The sequence below is a fragment of the Athene cunicularia genome (genome assembly GCF_003259725.1).
Source record: "Athene cunicularia isolate RWA chromosome 13 unlocalized genomic scaffold, athCun1 chr13_part1, whole genome shotgun sequence".
Classification (NCBI taxonomy): domain Eukaryota; kingdom Metazoa; phylum Chordata; class Aves; order Strigiformes; family Strigidae; genus Athene; species Athene cunicularia.
In genome coordinates, this window is record NW_020799117.1 from 7,872,550 (window position 1) to 7,891,401 (window position 18,852).

At 45.7% G+C, this 18,852-nt stretch overlaps 1 protein-coding gene across 3 annotated transcripts; it reads right to left on the reverse strand.

Moving 5' to 3' along the window:
• Positions 1-4,191: 4,191 nt before the first annotated feature.
• FAXDC2 (fatty acid hydroxylase domain containing 2) lies at positions 4,192-18,592 on the reverse strand. 3 transcript variants are annotated; one of them, XM_026858007.1, is made up of 11 exons: positions 18,251-18,592; positions 16,479-16,599; positions 13,750-13,811; positions 12,540-12,587; positions 9,590-9,681; positions 9,383-9,486; positions 8,545-8,666; positions 8,013-8,218; positions 6,977-7,082; positions 5,784-5,950; positions 4,398-4,554 (listed from the first exon to the last, which is right to left on the reverse strand). In XM_026858007.1, the coding sequence occupies exons 4-11, from the start codon at positions 12,585-12,587 to the stop codon at positions 4,398-4,400; spliced, it is 1,002 nt and encodes a 333-aa protein (XP_026713808.1). In that variant the 5' UTR covers positions 13,750-13,811; positions 16,479-16,599; positions 18,251-18,592. The 3 variants fall into 3 exon arrangements, with proteins under 3 accessions (XP_026713805.1, XP_026713808.1, XP_026713806.1); XM_026858005.1 differs by lacking the exon at positions 18,251-18,592 and adding an exon at positions 16,728-17,041; XM_026858004.1 differs by lacking the exon at positions 18,251-18,592 and having other exon boundaries at positions 4,192-4,554; positions 16,479-17,040.
• Positions 18,593-18,852: the final 260 nt, after the last annotated feature.

Genomic DNA, 18,852 nt, shown 5'->3' on the forward strand with positions numbered 1-18,852 from the left:
TAAGAGACAGGGGCTGGTCCGTGTGGAGCAGCTTCGTGAACTGCTGCTAGAATTGAAAGCACAGCTGGGTTTGAGTGAGGCTGGGTAGCTGCTACTTTGCCGTTTCCTGGTGGTGTGATCCTGGCTGGGTCTGTCTGCCCCTGCCACATCACCCTGCAGCTCGGTACCGCTCGCAGGCCCCGTTCCAGCACGCCGACCTGGCTGAGTGTGTGGCCTGCTCCCTCACAGCAGCAGTGCTCTGGGGTTGCGGGGTGGTATCTGGGCAAGATGGGCAAGTAATGCTTGTACAGTGCTGTGGCTGAGACTGTTATCTCTGGATTTCCCCTCTCTCGTGAGTCGGATCTCTGAAGTTAAGGATGCGGCCGGGTTTGCCCCTGATTTGGGAAGGACGAGCCTCGGAGGCTGGAGATGGGGGGTTGATGGAGGATGTTGGAGATGCATTGCTGGGGTTTGCAAGTGGAAGCAGGTCTGGATGTGCCACGGGTGGTCCTTGCTGCTGTGTCCCTGTGCTCCTCTCGTTGGTGTGTGTTCTCTTTTGAAGCCAATTGTGTTCTAGTAACAAATGAAATAGGAAACTAAGAGGAACAAACTCCTACTGCGGAGTTATTGCTTGTGGAGCAGACTGTGGAATTACTTGGGTGGTAGAAGAGGTAAGATATTTCCCAGAGAATTTCCCCAAATCTGAATTGATTCTAAATTTTTTTGTTTTGTTTTTTTTTTTTTAATTTCTAAGGCTGAGACTCTAGTCTTGGCACAGAAGAGTTTTCCCTCCGCCCTCTGCTGAGTCAGTGGTTTGTCGCATCAGTGTGGCTGAGAGCCCCGTATGAAACCCCCTGTTTCCCAGGGGAAGAAGAGCAGTCCCAGAGGTCCCACCACCCTCCAGATTTGTGGACTGTGTGCCTTGTTTTACCATCTGTTGGACAGCAGTGCAGCCAGGGAGCGGAGGGGAGATGGACCAGGCAGCCATTGCTTGCTCCTGCCTGTTCCTCCAGCCTGAGGGAACACGGGACCCTTCCCTGTCACTTCTGCACTGCGCCGGGGCCGGTGGCAGAGGGCAGGGTGCTCTGGGTGCTCTGGTTCCAGGGCACCATCCCGCACCCCTGTGCGGCAGGAGGAGCCACAGGAGGCCGGGGCTGCAGGGTGCCTGCTCCGTGCCAGGCTGAGGAGGGACTGGCCATGGCGGGGCTTTCCCCTGGCCTGTGGCCTGGCGGGGGACCAGTCTGTGGAGGCACTTGGCCTCTTGCTCGTAGCTGCGTACCCAAAGCATCGCACAGGGCTCGCTCCACTGCTGGACCAAGGGACAGCTGTCCTGAGAGGGGTGTAGTTTTGAGGAAGCTTTTGCTCTCCTCCTGAGGAGGGAGTTTCGCCTTTTAGCTTGGATGCTTCACCATGAATTTTTTTTTTTTTTTTTTTTTTTTTTTTTTAGTGGTCTGAGTGGTTGGGCATTTGGATTCCTGTGAATGCTGAGGGGTCCTGCAGCTCGTGAGGGCCGCACGGTGCTGGCACCCAGCCACCGCTCAGCTGGAGTGAGCCCCGGCTGCTTTTGGAAGGGCTGGGGGAGGCCGTTGGGCCCGCGGGGGGAGCGTTCCCCATGTCACCCCTCTTCTCGGGAGGTCCCAGGCTGCCACAGCCTGGGGCTCCGAGCCCAGCCCAGCCCGTCTTTGGGATTCAGGCGGTTGTAATGGGTACAGAGCTCTGGCATGGGGTCAGGAGTGGAGGTGGAAAGGTGTGTTTTGGAGGAGACTTTATTGCTTTGCCATGATCATTTGGGGGGGGGACAGGACACAAAAAAAATTTAAAAAGTAATAATCCTGCTGCTCTGTTCGCCTGTCTGTCCCTCTTCCTGCTGCCCCCCTCGCACCCCTGATGGCGGCTTGTCACTGTAGCCCTTGGGGTCCCTCGAGTTACGGCAACTGCTTGTCTTGCTTGGGACTGGTCGACTGTACTGTAACAAAACGATGCGTTAACCTCAGTATCCTGCCACGTGTCTGTACACGGTCCGCATGGCAGTGCAGAGGGGGCCTTCTAGCTGTTAATGCCTTTCCAGTTATTTTATCAAAAGGAAAAAAAAAAAAAACCAAACCTGTAAATGTAGCAAGCTGTGTTTGCAATGCTTATTTTCTCCTGTCTCCTCTGAGACTGGTTATGTCACTTTGTCACTGTTTTGAAATGGATGCTAGGTTCTTTTTAAGAGAGGGTTGCTACACTTGATGTTAAATGCCTTGCTGACTCTGGTTTTCAGGTTTTTTTTGTTTTTAAAGTTTCCAATACAGGTAATAGATAAATGACCTTTTTTTTTTTTTTTTTTTTAAGAAAATGTTCATTTCGGTGGCACGGAGCAGGTGGCTGGAGGGCAGCGTTTCAATGAGTAGTTTACAGTTTCACTTTCTGCAGACACTTGAACATAGGACCGATGTATCTGTGACAAGCACACCCCCTTGGTGGGAAGCTCAGGAGGAGCGGGGAGCGCCCTGGGTGCCAGCCAGCGCCCCGTGGAGCCTGCTCGGGGCAACTCCGGGGTCCCCGCGCTGTGCCCCTGCGGCTCGCTCCCGGCTGGTGCCGTGGTGCCCCTCGCGGGAGGGGGTGCCTGGCACCACTTGGTCCCTCGAGCCTCCTCGGTGCAGCCCCGCTCCCCCTCCTCCTCTCCCAGCCTGTCCCGGTCCCGTTGGGGTTGGAAACCTTTGGATCTGTGGCTCAGAGCCCCGCTGAGCTGTACCCCCATGGGGGTGGCCCTCTGCTCGTTCGCCTGGGGCAAAAGGGGTGATGGTTCGATGTGCTGGCCCTTCTCAAACCCTGTGTGTCCCGACCTCAGCCTTCTGTTTTCCAAAACTAGAAAGTGTGTGCAACCTTCTTCAGCTGCATTTATCGTAGAGACAAACTTAAAATGACTCATCACAGACCATGTATCACTTGGGAGGAAAATCTTGTTAATACGGCCCGCTGTACATGATCCATCTTCTGTCGATAGTACGTAATCTTTGACCCATGTGCTAGGATCATCATCACATATAAAAGGAAAAGAGAAAAATGTAAAATACTTGAATGAGAGCTTGTATTATAACATTAATATTATTCAGAGTATCTGCTTTCTAGGCTGATGTGATTCATTATTCTAGTAATGCTTTAGTCCTTTGTAATTTGTGGTAATTATGCTTTTTCCTTTTTAATACAAAAAAATGTATAAAAATAAAAACTTCAAAAGACAATGCAGCCTGGGTTTTCTGTTTTGCTGACTTGCCCTCTCCAGGGGGCTGCAGGTGGGTGAACAGGGTTCATCCCTGTGTGGCTGCAGGGACTGGGGGGAGTTGGCTTCTGCGGGTGGAGCGGGGCTGACAGCAGGTAAGTGCAGCCCAGGTCAGCCCTGCGTGTCCCCTCCTCGGAGGGCAGGGTCTGGCAGCGGGGAGAGACCCCTCGCTCTTGTCCCGGGGTCCCAGGCAGGACTGAGACTTAGAAAATCCTGGGGAAAATGTGCAGCTTGGCTTGAGATTGGTTGTGTAGGTGCGTATGGATGTGCATAAAGGTGCAGGTGCTTTTTGTTGGGTCCTTGCAGGATTTCACTGATCTTCACCCAGCTCAGGACCTCAGAAAGTCTCTTTCTGTAGTTTATCATCATACAGAGTCTTGGTTTGTGCCTCCTTTTGGCGTGCGGGGAGCGAGGTGAGGCTCGGCAGGAGGAGGGTAAGGTACAGGGGCTTCGTCAGCTCCCAGCTCTGCTTCCCTGTCCCACGAGGGGGAAACCTGCTTTCTGCTGGAAGACACTTGTTTGTGGAGCGGTGATGAGGACCTGACAGCCCTTAATTCAGACCTGGACTGACCATGAAGAACTGCTCAGGGGAAGTCGGGCCTCTCTAGCATGTGCAGGGGAGTGTTTCTAAAGTGGTGCCCCCCTGACTCTCCATGGGGTTGTATCCCATATCCCAGGTGTTCAGAATCTCAGAAAAATAATGGTTTTAATCCTATCGTGTAGTTACAGTGATCTTGCTGGTATTTCTATTGAGTGCTGCTGAAAGAGGCCAAAACATGGTCTGTGAAAACTGAAGTGTTAAAACCTTAATAACGAGAACTCCCCAGGAGTTCCCCAAACCCATGTGGCCCAGAGTACACCTGGCTTACATGCAGGCAGCTAGAACCATGGAGCAGTGCAAGTAATTAAGAAAAAAAACCACACCACACTCTAAATTTTGTTTAAAAATAGCTTTCTAGAGTTTTTTTGTGCATTAGGTAGAAAACAGGCAGCAAAAGTGCAGTCATCTCAAGTAGCATGTTTTAAGTTCAGCTTCGGGTTTCATTACGTGTGAATAATAACTCGTTTCCCAATTAAAATACTATTTGGCATAAATCATTGTCTCTCACTCTGCTAGTCCCTGGGCTTGAAGAACACAGGCTGCTGGGCTAGTTCACTCTGCTCTCCTGGGTGCCTCGGGGATGCTTTCCGAGAGCGGCGTGAGGCTGAGGAGGACCCTGTGTCTGTGGTAGGCTTTGCTTTGTCTGAACACTGTATCGGTTCCATGCAGATAATCCAGCACTCCCAGGACTCCATAGCACTGGTTGAACCTGGAAACCAAATGGAGAATAAACGTCATGAAGTTACTGAGGTTGCCTTGCCCTTCCTGTTTCCATCTCCTTTCAGAGCCCCGATGAGCCGTCCCTGCGATTTCTGGTACTGCCCCCACCTCCCTCGCCGCCCCGAGGAAGCCTGGGTGAAACAACTCCTACAATTTCCCTCTGGAATTGTCGTTTCACAGAAATGGTGGCCCTGAGCACCAGCCGTGTCTCTCCCGGGCAGCTGGGAGCAGCGGGACAGCCACGCTGCCGTGTCCGTGTGCTCCTGGGACACGGAGCTGCCGTGTGTCCAGGGCCGGGGCACTGGCACAGCCCTTCTGCCTGGAGAGCGTCTGGGTGGGCTCTGCGGGGATCCAGGCCCTGGCATCAGCCCAGCTTCCTGCAAATGACTGATGGCAAGAACTGGCACCCTGGTGTGGGTGTTGCCCAGCGTTCGGGTGGCGACAGAACTGCCACACTGGCTGTGTCTGCAGGAGAGGCAAACTGTCTGGGGGAGCGTGTGTGAATTCAGCGCACAGCTGGGAGCCAGGAAAGCTTCTTCCACTCCTGTGGTACGTATAGGCCCTGAACGACCTGCTGAAACTCTGCTCTCTCCAGTGCAGGAGGAGGATGGGAATCTCTGCCAGGAAGGGTTAATTGCGATTGTTTGGGCAAGGCGTTATCTGATCAGTGTTACTAATCCCAGTGTATGGGAGAGGGACAGACTGGGAGGCTCCCTGCAAATTTATTTCAGCTGGGTGACTTGCCCTTGCTCTGTCTTTGTTCTAGATCTCATGCAGTTTCCTGTAAATTTCTAGGAAGAGCCTTGCAGAGGACTGCCTCTGACCCTGTGCTTGTGCCAGGGAAAGTCCGGGCGATACCTGCTACTACAGAATCTATGTGCTCTCTTCTCGTGTAATCTTGGGAAACTTGAAATGCGCAGCCTCGGCTGCAGTGTCTGTGCTTTGGAGAAAGTTTCCACGTGAGCTGATGGAGGAGGGTGGGTGTCAGTGAGGTGTCAGGCAGCCGTGGGGGCAGTGGAGTTCTCTGAAATCCCCATCTCTGTTTAAGTGCTTTAAGAACTGACAGCACTCAGCCTGCCACAGGCGAACTGGAAAGGCTTCTCTGCATGTGCCCGAGTTACGCAAACCCGCTGCACCCTCAGCAAGGAGCTTTGCCCGTCGGCGGTGCCCGGGCGCAGGCAGGAGGGGAAGGGCAAGCTGAGCAGTGCCCAGACATACTTGAAGTGGTGGAAGTCGTGGAACTCCGGCGACGGTAGGAAGGGCAGGTGGTAGCCGCAGTGTGAAATGCTTGTGGTTATGAGAGCGAGGGAGAACCACACTGCAATGGAAACAATGTGAGACCCCATGATCATCGGGCCAGTCATGACAGGCAGCGTGTTGGAGAGCTAGAAATGAGAAGCAAACTCGACCTCATTAATTGGTCCACAATGAGCAGACTCTCCTCTAGGAGCTGAATTGTTTCGCCGGGGTGATATATCGCATTAGTTTTGTGCAAGCAGCAAAAGGGAAGATCTCTGCAAACACCTTACTAAAATTACATCATCATCAATGAAATGGTTTACCCTTGAGTTTTACTCCCTGCAAAACATAGCCACAGCCCAAGCTCTCTAAGCTTGTTGTAGAGATCAAACCAGGGGTGTGCAGACAGCGTGATTCCAGTAAATCTCCCTGGTGTCAGAGGTCGGGATTTCAGCTTCACCTTGGAATAATGCTGGAGCTGCTCTTGGGAAACCCAGCTGTAGAGGGCATGGCCTGGGGGCACGTGCAGTCGAGGCAGCCATGTGATGATCCCGGCTGCATCACTTCATTGTGTCCTACCAGCAGCACAAATGGCTGTCGCTGCCCAGACCAAGCTTACTGCACCAGCTAGGCTTAGCTGGACTCCTGAGTATAAAAAGCCATTCTGCTGCCCAAAGATTGTCAGCTAGTGCTGCAGCCCAGGGCTATTGTTAACAGGAGATGGTATTTATAAGTGGAATCTGAAGGTGGGATGGGTTTTCATAAGTCTCAGCTGGAGCAGCATTGGGAGACACTGCTGCAAACACTGATCCCAGCCACCAGCATGAAAATCGTGACAGAATTCTGAGTCCATGCAGTAACCCAGACTGTGCAAGTGTCACATCTGCTGAAAGCACAGTCTGTGCTCCCAGCCTTTTCTGTGCTGAAGGAAGCACCATTCAGTCAGTTCTTTATCTGCTGGAGGCCCTTGGATCTGTGCTCTTGAAGCTTGCGGAGTCCCACATAAACTGGTACTACAGCCAAGCCTCTTGGCAATGCAGCTTAGCTTCCCCTTCCTATGAAAGAAGAGTCTAAGGGTGCATTTGTTTTTCTCCTCTTAGCACTCCTCCTCATCCCACAGAAATTCCACTCCATGCAGAAACTAGAGAGGGACCATGGGAGAATCCACTTACTATGTGCTCTACCGGGTGAGCATAAATGGAGACCACACCAATGGGGGCTGTCCACTCGTGGTGCTTCTTGTGAATGTGCTTATACAGCAGTGGGAGGTGAACAAACCTAAGCAGAGAAAACAGAGAAGGGCAGGTTTTGAGCACCACGAGAAAAGAACATAGTGTAACATAACGCAGAGTTTCTTTTGGGGACTCGTTCATGTCTCCTCTTTAATGTAAAGATTTCAGAGCAGCTGGGAGTAACAGTGCAGGACTCCTGGCTTCCCTCTCTCTCTTTCTTTAGCGCTGAGCCCTTACTCCATTGATGTGTCTGCTGGCACATATTAAGTCCAGATAAATCCCATAAATCAGTCTCTGAATGACTCATTTGCTCAAACCTTGGAGTACTACTTAGGGGAAGACTTGCTTTATATTTTCACTGTTTTGACTTTTCCTACTGGCAGCTGTTAGAGTCAGAATTTCAGGTTTTGTGGGTCCTTTGTAAGAAATGGTTTTTTACATTTTTGGTGTGCATTCATCCAGAAGAGAAACCTACATATTTCTGAGAATGCTGTGCTTGCTGTTGCACAGTTTTTTGCAGGCTTTTTTCTTCCTTGCTTTAGTTTTTTCCTTCAACGTTGGTGTCTGTGCTTAGAAAGCCTGCAGAGTCAGGAGCCAGGCCCTGTTTCATGGGTGCTCAACAAGTGAATGGGAGATCAGTCACTGACATTTTGAGCTTTCTTCTTTCAGGACAGTTAGTGGTGTTCTTTTCTTTTTTCAAAGAATACTGGGTCACAGCTTTTGTGTAAAGCTACCTGGATTGTTTCTTCCCTAGCTTCTAAGCTGCTCCCCCTTTGTAATTTTACCCATTTTTGCTTACTGTAGTTACTGGCAGCACCAAGGCCTCATGTTGTAAGCGTGGATTTCAGGACCTGTGAGACCTCCCTTATAGATACAAGACTGATGGGGATCTAGGACTAGTGCTGTTGCAGGACGTAGGTATAAGCTTAAAGGCATGGAGGAAAACAAGGGAGTCCTGTTCCTGTGCTTGGCTCACCTGTGTGTATAATAGAAGAGAATTTCCTCTATTAAGGTGAAGATGCTTAGTTCCACAAGAAACCAGCGGAAGGTAGGTAATTCCTTGCTGAAGGTGTTGCCCCACCATTTCATGACATAGAACATGGGCACAAGCATGGGTAATGAGATAAAGAACTGATTGCACAGTGCTGTGTAGATGGCTTGGCGCAATTTCTTTGTGTCCACCTGCAAAAGAGAAGTCAGGACTCGAGGTTAACTCAGAAGCAACACAGCTTTGAGTTGGAAGGTTAAAGAGCTTTAACATTTGTAGGCAGTTTCCATATTAGTTTTGGGATCAACTTTGTAACAAGCAGCCAATCCAGATCATATCAGTAGCCTAATTACAAGAACTGCCTTCCTTCCTCCAGTGGATATACAAGACTAAGCTTGATTCTCCTTAAATCCTATCTGGTTGCAAGAGGAAGGCATAACAGGTTCTTCTCCCTGCTCCTAGCCTAAGAGACTGCAAGAAGTGTTTAGCCAGAAGAAGAGGCAGAGTGAGAAATACTTACAGGATCATTCTTGCCCAGCTGAATGCGATAGCGAGTAATGAAAGTTGGCTTTCCTGTTACATCAGCCACCATAAGGATTCCATTGAAGCCCCAGAAAGCCAGGCCAGGCACCAATGCAGCCCCTGTGGTGTGAGGAGAGAGCAGAGATGTGTGAATAAACTGAGAGCTATGGCTAAATCAGAAACAGGATACACTGGCATAGAGACGACCTTGCTGGGACCCAGATGTGTTAGGTGTGTATCCCCTGCCCTGAGATGCTTTAAAAAGGAATACGGGTAAGTTCTGACCTCCAGGTAAGACCTGGGGAATGGGGAGGAGGTTAGAATAGACAGATGTCTTGTAGGTTAAAACTTGCCACAAGTGAGGCTAACAAAGGGCTTTTCTGGGAGGCTGCTGGATCTCTGTCATGGGTGGGTTTTAAATACAAGTAGGATAAGTTTGAGCTGATCCCTTGGACCTTGCAAGGTCTCTACCAGGCTTGTTTACCAGCTGTTAATCACAGACAGAGAAGAGATTTATAGGTGCTACAGCAAGAGTAAAATTCACTAACTTCACGAATTTTCAGTAATTAGTTTTACTGAGTCATTCAGTTCTCACAGGAGCAAAGTGTCTTTGCAGGGAAGCCACTTCAGCAGCAGCAAAAAGATTAAATTTTTAATCTGTATAGGGGGTCTAATGCTGAACCAGTCCACAGGCAGCACAGCTGCACTTCATAGGCAAAAAGCCTACACATGTTTTTTTTGGTGGGAGGATTAGTGAGTTTGGGAAGGCATGTCCATGTCCCCTTTTAGATGTAATATATGATGGTTCCTCCTACAGCAGAGCTGTTAAAACTCACCAAGGAGGAAGATTGTCCACTCCTTTCCCTCAAACATGTAGTAGAAGTTTAGCCATGATGTTTGCCAGAAATAGCCTAAAGTGTCCCAGATATTCTGCACATACCTGTAGGAATAAGCGTTTTTGATTGCCCATCTTTTCAGCATCCGTTTTTTCCCTTCTCCACAGAAAAGTTTCTCCTCAAGCCCCTTTTTTTGAACAATCTTACCCAGCAACAGAGTTCACCAAGGCAGTGAATATAAGCAGGCCTGTACCAAGGACGTGGGCAGTGATTTTCAGGGCATCCCAGAGTTTCTCTTCCTGTGAGCAAAAAACAAGTCAGCATGTGCTGCTGCGCCCTACACTTGCTGGTTTTGTATTTGAAATGCAGGAGGTAAAGGTAGTTCTAAGATGGCCTGTTTTGTTTCACAAACTCTGTAAAGAACATAATAACAAAGCTGTTACAGGACATTGTGTGTAATTGAGGGGGAGAGTACACACACACATCCACCTGCCGTGCTTACCAGAGACCTGAAGTGTCACTGACATGGAATTTCTCTGGAATAACCAAAGGGAAAGGACTTCCCTTTGGTTTGGGGTTTGTTTTGGTTTTTTTTTGGCATGCTTCTTGGTACCTGGAGAACTATAACTTAAGGGGCTTCTGGATAACTCAGAGCAGTAGGAAAGGAAGACCTGGGGGTATGAAATGGTGCTCCATCTCAACCTCTCCCTCCCTCAGTATTTTCTCCCTGCCAGCATGTAGTCTGATTTCTCCCCACAGCAGTCAAGAACTGCTGTGCTCACATGATCTGATTAACAGCTCCAGTTAATCCAGAACCACTCCTCTCAACTTTCCTCTTTGCTTTGAAGACTGATTCTGAAGTCAGGCTCACATGCCCAGAAGCTATCGAAGGGTACAGACCAGAGGTTATACAGGATAAGAGAGGTTTAGTACAGGATATTACCTTTCCTTGCATAATTCTCTCTGCTGTGCCTTTAAGCCATCACAGGTACAACTCAGCTGTGGTACTGAGAGTACAGCTTGGCTAGTAGGTACCATGTGTCATATGTATACAACAACTGCACATTAACAAGGAGTTTCTCAAAAGTGTAAAGTTCTCTAAATCCCTGCTTTCAGTCACAGAAATATTATCTACTGAAGACATATTCCATGTACAGCATAAGGGCACCTGTGATGTTAGTGTGACTCTCTTACCAGAGTAAGGATTTAAACGACATAAAACAACTACAAGAGAGTACGAAAATTACCAGTGGGACCTTTTGATTCTAGGAATAAGTATATTCAAAATGCAGTATTCAATATATTTGAGCATTTGATTATTAAAACCAGAGTTGTTCACCAAATATATGTCAAATGTATAATTAACTATCTGTCTTTAGGGTAACCCAAGTTGGAATTGGTTCTGGAGTTCAGCAATCTTAGTTTGGGTTTTCTTGGGTGAATATGCATTATATATATTTATCTGCAGGATACAGGCTTAAAAAAATAATCAATGCAATTCCAAAATAATACAGTGTAATAACCAGCTAGTGTCTTGTTCATTGCTCTGTCCTTCCTGTTTTTTAACTGTGGTGGTGTGCTGAACAAACAAACTGGAGTAAAAATAGCATGATTCATAGTCGCTGTCCTCTTGTCTCCTGTCAGAGAGGACAAACAAGAGTGACAGCACACTAATAAATGTTGAATGCAGGTGTGTTTAGGGTAATGCAATATAGAGGAATCCTCTCTACACAGCTTTCAGTGCTAAGAGCGTCTTTAAGATTCTGTAACAGCTACAGAACATTAAACATTGCCCAGGACTTGTCAGCAATATTTATCTGTCCCAAGACAGAACTTTGCTCATTAGCACTGAAACTTTCCTTATTAAAACAAACAACTGTTTCCTCCTATCATCTCTCTCTTTTTTTTTTTTTTAATCAACTTAGCAGCTGGGGAGGAAGTAATTTAAAGGACTCTTGCCCTACAGCTTGATGTTTGTGAACCCTATAGGTTTATATTAGAAGCAACACAGTTGCTGGCATTATCACTGGGTGTACTGAACGACAAATGCAAGGCTGGCAAAAGCCACCTATTCCAGCTTCAGATAGTGCAGGCTGGGTTCTGGGCTGGAGATTTGCTCTCTTAGCAGTTTCATACTTCCAATTACATCCATGTTATGCCTCACATATACTGACATAAGACTTTCTTAATCTTTAGACCCTGGAACACCATCTACATACTCTTCCGTAAAAAGGTAACAAAAGCCATAAAGAGCTTAAAGCTTCTGTTAAAAAGATTTTTAACAGAATCATATCCTATAAAACCTCCTTTCTCCTGGGATGAAGGAAGAACGTATCAAAGAAAAACTCTGATATCTTACAAGTGTCAGAATTTTTAGTTAGACCAAAAAGCATTTCAGATTTTTTAGCATTTTCCAGCTGAAGAACTCAGGAGTTTCAAAAACTAGCAACTCCTAATACTCATCAGATACTGTGTATGTCCTGTTTTGAGACAGGAGAGTACCTAAAGCTCAGTACTTCAGCTATTTTAAAAGCCCTTTGATTGGAAACTATCTTGTTTTGAGGTTGTGTTTTTACTGCACGTGATTACGTGAATGAATCCCACACAGTATAATTACAGGAGCTGTAGAAGCAGAGAAGTTTACATAGAAAAAAAAAAATCTTGTTCATCAAGTCCAAGTGCTAACACCCTGTTTCTCTTCATGCCGACAGCTCCAGCACAGTAGTTTCCAAACTCTGATCCATGGATTGCTTGAGATCTTGCCCTTAAAGGGCTCGTACAAGTTGGCAAATTCCTGAAGTGTGGAACAGGGCTGCTGCCTGCAAGGTAAAGAGACTGGGGCACATCAGCTGGGAAACATAGCATTAATCAGGACCACTTTGAGGACTGGGCCCAGTTAGGTGGCACAGCTTTTGGTTACAGGGGAGTGTTGTGGTCTCTTGCCACGCAAGCAGAGATAACAGGTCCTTGGTGCTTTAGCTGCAGTCCACAGGAAGGGAAAAATGCTGGGAAAATATTGGTGTAGTGATAAGAGATGAGTTCCTAGTTGTGCTAAAGTGATAAGAGCGTGGATGTGTTTGTCACTTAGAAGATGATTCAACACATCCAGCCTTCCAAAGCACCTGCATAATGCTTCTTATAAAAGATGATTCTTTACCTGCTTCTGCTGCTCCGCTGAGGTGGAATATCCCGAGTCTCCCTTCATCTGAAATAAAAGGTGATCTACATAAGTGAATCTGGTATAGCTGGAGAGTGGAAGAATACACAGCTGACAATAGCAAATCCCCTCAACTTCGAGTTCAGCTGCAAAACTATAAAATATTTACTCTCTGTGCTCTGTCCTGTCCTGCTCCCTCCTTCATGTTGACTATGGAGCAAAGCCGTGCTCTTGAGAAGAAAAATCCCCTTGTTTCCTGATGAGTGAATATTGTTCCAGAAGACTAACAGGGATGCAAGAGTAGCAAAAATGGGAGAACAGCCAAAAGCAAAGCTTTTGATTGTGGTGCTGGTGTGTTGTGGCACAGCTGCCACCCTTAATCTGGCCCAGGAATACATTACACCCAGCAGGAACTCAACCCTCCCCAGGCTGCAAGGGAAGGATGACAGGGGACATGCGCTTTTCCTTAATGATGACATGCTGTTAAACTAACAAGGATGAAAACAAAAATCTGACTACAACAAAGTGAGTTTGTGCCATGAAGAATTAACACAGTAGAGCCCCACACAGCCTTCACTCACGTGGCAGAGGAACTGTAAGTTACAGCTTAAACACATGGTGAGAAAATCATCATTGCTTCAAGTCCAGCTATGGTCAGTCTGAGGGTTTAAAGTCCTAAATGGACAGGTGGCCACCTTGTAATAAATTTCCCTGCATTTGGCTCTACATTGACCATTTCTTGATGGTTTTGGTAAAAAAAAAAAAAAAAAAAAAAAAAAAAAAAAAAAAAAAAAAATCAAGCCCAAGTTTAAGTAGCTGTTAGGGCTTCACAGCTGCCTGTGGCCATGAAAAGATCTGTGTGTATTTCAGGACGTGTTGTGGCTGTCCTAAGGATTATTGCATAGCTGTTTTTATATTGCTGCACTCTTACCATAAATTATAATTAGCAAAAGCTAACAAAACATTCCTTCAGGTTTTCTTGGTTTCACCTAGTCTTGAAGAACAAACACACAAATACTAATAGTATGAAATCCAGATTACTGAGGAATGTAGAATTTAATCCATCCTGATTTTCCTATTCAGAAGAATATTTAAGCACAGGCAAACTGTGTTACCCAAGTTAACAAACGAAAGCACAAAGAAAGCAGAAAAGCACATACAAAGAAAAACAGCTGGAAAATTATTCATTAGAAAGATAATATTCTATTACCTTTATGATGGTTGCAAGCCTCTTGGGAGTACTCTTGCAGCGTTTCAAAAAGGAAGAATATACTGCCAAAAAGAAGTCTCCATGTTAGCCAGGAGGTTATATTTTAGCTTTGAAATGATAGCTTATAAATGCAAGTCTGTTTATTTACAGGTGTTTCCAGCTCTGTTTCTGTATGTTACCTGTTAGTATGCAGGTGAAGAACAAGAGTCAGAAAAACTGGACACCTTGTTCCTGCTTACTCATGGACAGAAAAGGACAAGGCCAGACCCCCAAACTACATACTTTACTAGAAGAAACTGATGTCAAATAGTTCTGAGAAGGAAAAAAAAAAAAAAAAATCAGGCAAAAAGTGATATGAAACTTGAAACCATGCCCCCAAACTCCCATCCCCCTGTTTCGACACTAGGGCTGTATGTACTCCTATGGGAAATGCTAACTTTTGGTAACAGCCTTAAAAAAAATAAACAAGTTAACTTTGTCTCTCTTGGCCAAAAAGAGTAGTATGAGTGGTGCCCTAAGGTGCTATTGCTTAAAATGAGAATGTTTTAAGGAAGTCGCAGTGTCCTAGGACTTCTTGTCTTTCCCCACATCTAGAGCTCTTCGCTCTAGACTTTGTGGGCTACTAAAGTCAGCCTACAAGATCTTCCATATGTTTTATTTCCTCAGATATATTAAGTTTACCAACCACAACCTTACTGAAAAAATATAGATGGACTAACATATCTATGTGATGAAGAATACCTGTAACTAGCAATCACAAATAACCTGCTAGCCTGAATAGAAGAGTGTAAATAACTTGCCACAGGACAAATTGATCTTATCTTTGTTTCCAAAAGACCTTCTGATCACAATGATGCATTTTATCTTATGTAACATGCACTATATGCCCATCTTGTCACACAGGTCCTCTCAGGGCAGGTGTGCCCACTCTCTACAAGAAAACACTACTAATACTCGCAACATGTCAAGCTTGAATAATCCATTCCTTTTTGAGACTTTCCTCCATTCCAACTTTCTTAGCAGGTTGTTAGGAGCCTTGAACAGTTTTGAGTATCTGCGTGGAAGGACATTCCACAGCTTCTCTGGGAAATCTGTTCCAGTATTTGACTGCCTTCACTGTAATTTTTTTCCCTACTAGTACCTAATCAGAATTTCCCTTGTTATAACTCAAATCCCTTGCCCTTTTGTTGAGCTCTTCCCTGTCTTCTCTGTAACCACCCAGTAGGGAGCTGAAAACAGCAATATAGGGCAGTGCAGTAAACAGTGTTTGCCATAGTTTTCTGTGGTTAGAGAGATTATTCTACTCTGACCTTGTAGTAGACAACATTAGATCTCCGAGAGGCACACATAAGTGGGCTGTCTCAGTTAGCTGCTTGCTGGAAGGCTGATGCTCCAGAATGGTTGCTCCGTATAGCAGTGCTGCGTCAAACCCTGCTCAATCTTAGCATGCAAAGAGCTAGAAAGCAGAGCACAGCAGAAAATGTGACTCTGCTTAGAGTTTTTAGGAGGAGAAAGCCATTGCTTGATTGAGTCTCAAGAGGCAAGAGTTAAAACTATAATCATGCTTCTAGTAGTAGTCCTTTTAAAATAATCCAATTATGATACAAGTCTTGCTTGGACAAAGACTTCCAGGTCAAAACAGTACTGCCATGCCTGCTTACCCTCCCTCTCCCCAAAATCTCAGTACACTACCTTCATTATCACATTTACAGGACAAAATTTTACATTATTTACATTAAAACAAGATAAATTGTGATGGATTAGGTTTTCCCCAACACCTCATTACCTACTCTTTTTTTGTTGGATAACATCTCTTCTGATTCAGAATACACCAAATACATTAAAAAAGCATTTGTGTAACCATGGCTATTTCGGCAAACAAAAAAGCCATTCAACTGCTTGGCACTGATCTCATGTTGGCAAGTTATACAGCCCCAAATCAACCAGTGAAGATCCCGGCTGCCTGCAGCTATTTCCAAATATTGGCTAGAAATGGTGCTGTTTAAAAAGAAGTTCCTTTTTAGTTATTTCAAATTAGTTAACACCGAATGTTCCAAACCAAATTCACAAGCCTGAAAGTAATTATTTTTCCAGTCAGTCTCTTGAAATTAAAGGGGAAACATACGCTAGTCAATAAAGAATTCTAATACTTCTTTTTAAAATTATTTTTTCCATGTACTTCATCATTTGTCCAGTAACTGTTCATTAAGTCACATCTGTTTTCACCAAATTTTCCACTTCAGGTATCAGAAAAAGCTAGTTTGTCTGAGTCATGTTTTAAAATGCTCAACAAAATCTGAAAAGGAAAGAACTGCTATATTTTTTTATGTCTGTTTCAACGTTTACATTCTTATTTGTGTCCCATCCCTGCTGTCCCCTAACATTTCTGCTGCCCAGACAGTCCCAAGCTGAGGCTGCACAGTGCCCGCTTCTCCTTGTTTGGCACCCAGTGTTGTACCCAGGATTGCATCCTTGTTCCAACACCAGGCAGAGCCCTGCTGCTGACAGGCACAGCTGAGGAACAGGGTACGTCTGCTGTGACGGACCGGCTGCCTACCGCTGTTCCACAGTACTCCTTTTTCCCTCCTGCTTGAATCTTGTGTAGTAGACCTTATTTCTCTGGAATCAACCTATACAGTGCATAGACAGCAGAAGATAACTGTGCCTGAGAGAAAAAAGGCTATGACTATCCATGAAAGTATAGAAAGGAAAACATAAGGACAACTTACCTGGTCACCCAGAAAGTTGCATATCAGCCACACTATGTGGACAGACACGGGAGTAGATGTCGTGTTTGGGGGATGTCCTACTGTGCCAAGCACTGCACAGATCTAAAGGCAACCACAGTTCCTAAAAAAAATCTTACAGTCGTGCTTTACACAGACACATGACGTTGCCTTTTAATGATTTCCTCAAAGTTTCTATCATCTTTTCAAGCTGCTACACCCCTGAACTCTGGCTGCCCATTCTGTGCTCACCTCCTGCTGATGGTAGCCTAGGAGAGGTCCTTTGTGTCTATTCAGAGCCCAGAGTTCAACTCCTCACCTTTCACTACTGCTGTGGAAACTTTATGAGGGTTTGGGCAAGGAGAGAGGGGTGTTTCCAAGCAGGAGCTGGCCGTCCCCTCCCAGACAAGTCATGTGAAGCCAGTGCCATGTCACTGTTAGTACTGGCAGCGTTCCCTGTGCATATGCGCATGCTGTCACTCAGTCAAGAGCCTGGAATACATCTCTGCAGGTAAGAGTTTTTCATCAAGAGTTAACGGCTGTATCTGAGGGTAAAAAAGCCACCTACACCTTAAAGGTAAGTAGTTTTTATAATGCACCAACTCATTTTTTGAGTACAAAATAGCTAGTGCCAGTGCAAGTGAATGGGTCAAAGGTGTATTTGTTAAAAGCAGTCAGGGTTACTGTGCAATTTGGTAAAAAAACAGCAGTCCAGTTTTCACTGTGTTGTACTAAGTCTATAAATTACACCAACACTGACTGTTGCTACATAGTGCCCTCAACCAGTTACAGGTATTGGTTCCATCTGTAAGGACAAGATGCAAATAGGTTAGAATGTGCTTGGTCTCAGTTGTCTTTAAAGATGCTGTTTACAGACCATAAAGTCTGTAATTATGGTATTGCAGAGAGTGAGATGTGATTTGCAGTAACATTGGTCATTATTATGCAAATGTGGCCCCAATCTATGTTGCTTACCTAATAGACAGTTCCATGTTATGGACTAAGCTCTGAGAACTGAGGGTGTTACTCGCCATAACTTCCCAGATTTATATTTCCACATGAGGAAAAACCTCTGCCTCACAGTATGGCCGTTCACAGGTGAAGCAACACACGCTCTTGTCCGGTAAGCAACATCTCAAGCTGGCAGCAGCTAGAGCTGCAGAGAGATCTGCAATGGTGGATAATAGTGGTGCCTCATTGTCTGCGCCTGGTTTCTTGTACCTACTACTGCATCTTTATTTTTATCAATTAACTTTTTTCTGGAAGAATATTGCCAGGACTCCCCTCCCAACCTCACGCTGTTTGTCCTCTTAGTGCAATAAACATTCACTGTGGCTTCATTTCAGGTTTAAGGCTGTGTTTTCATTGACACTTTCTCTTGACTAATCCAAACTATTTCCTGTTGGGGAAAAAGTCTGTAATTCTTAGCTGTTGCTGCTAATTGTTATTTATCAAAGACAGCAGACTCAACAGGGAGGAATGTGATTCCTTCAAATTATTTACACACATGCAGAGGAGGAAGTGAAAATTGGCATTTCAAGAGAGGAGTGCCATATGAGTGCTGTCCTCAGCTGATCTTTATTTGGACTTGAGCTTGTACTGGGAGGACTGTTCACCCACTAGCCAAAACCAGGTGGTGAACCAGTGAATTTCACAGTCTTCAGTGTTTCTTTTTAACCACAGTTCAATCTGACACAGGTTATCTCTGAAATATTTATACCCATCAGCAACAGACAGCTCAGCATGTTAGTCATAAGGATGTAAATATAATTTACCTTCTGCCTCAAGTCTGTGTCTAGCGCTGGCTGGCAGTAATCTAGAAGTGGCTTCTGTCTGTTGGCTAGCCTGTGCCCTGCACTGGTGTGCTCACCACAGACACTCCAGCGTTCATGCAATCTTTGCTGACCCATGTAAGAAGCCTGATTTCATCTTAGCAGAAAGGCTTTTTGATCAGACACTTCATAAAATAACTTCTCTTTGTTCACTCCCCACAGTTTTTGTAATAGTCACTGTTTCACTGTCTGAAAAGAAACGTAAGGAGAAAAACTATGAATTATCCTTCAGGATTGTACAAACCCACGTTGCTATTTCCTCCAATGTTGAAGAGGAATCTGAACTTGGCGCGCGTCACCTAATCAATAATTCCCTGCATTCTGAATATTTCCTGCATATTTCCAGCCACCTGCCAGGGCACACGTGTGCCACCACTTACTACTGCGGTGGTAGTTTGGAAACATCTGTGGGGCAATGGAAGGGCTAGGAAAATGTAAATGATGGCCTTGCTGTTACAGTTCAAACACGTTCAGCAACAGTTGCATCTTTTAACTCTCAATTCATGTTTTAAGATTTCTGTAAGTAAATTTTCTACCACTTGTGG

What these genes read in the sequence shown, in the direction of transcription:
- FAXDC2 (XM_026858004.1), bottom strand. Translation starts at nt 12,587, where the DNA reads ATGAAGGGAGACTCGGGATATTCCACCTCAGCGGAGCAGCAGAAGCAG. An exon ending in TTGGTGAACTCTGTTGCTGG is followed by an intron (nt 9,487 to 9,589) that starts GTAAGATTGTTC and finishes TTATTCCTACAG; the next exon opens with GTATGTGCAGAATATCTGGG. An exon ending in AGCTGGGCAAGAATGATCCT is followed by an intron (nt 8,219 to 8,544) that starts GTAAGTATTTCT and finishes TCTCTTTTGCAG; the next exon opens with GTGGACACAAAGAAATTGCG.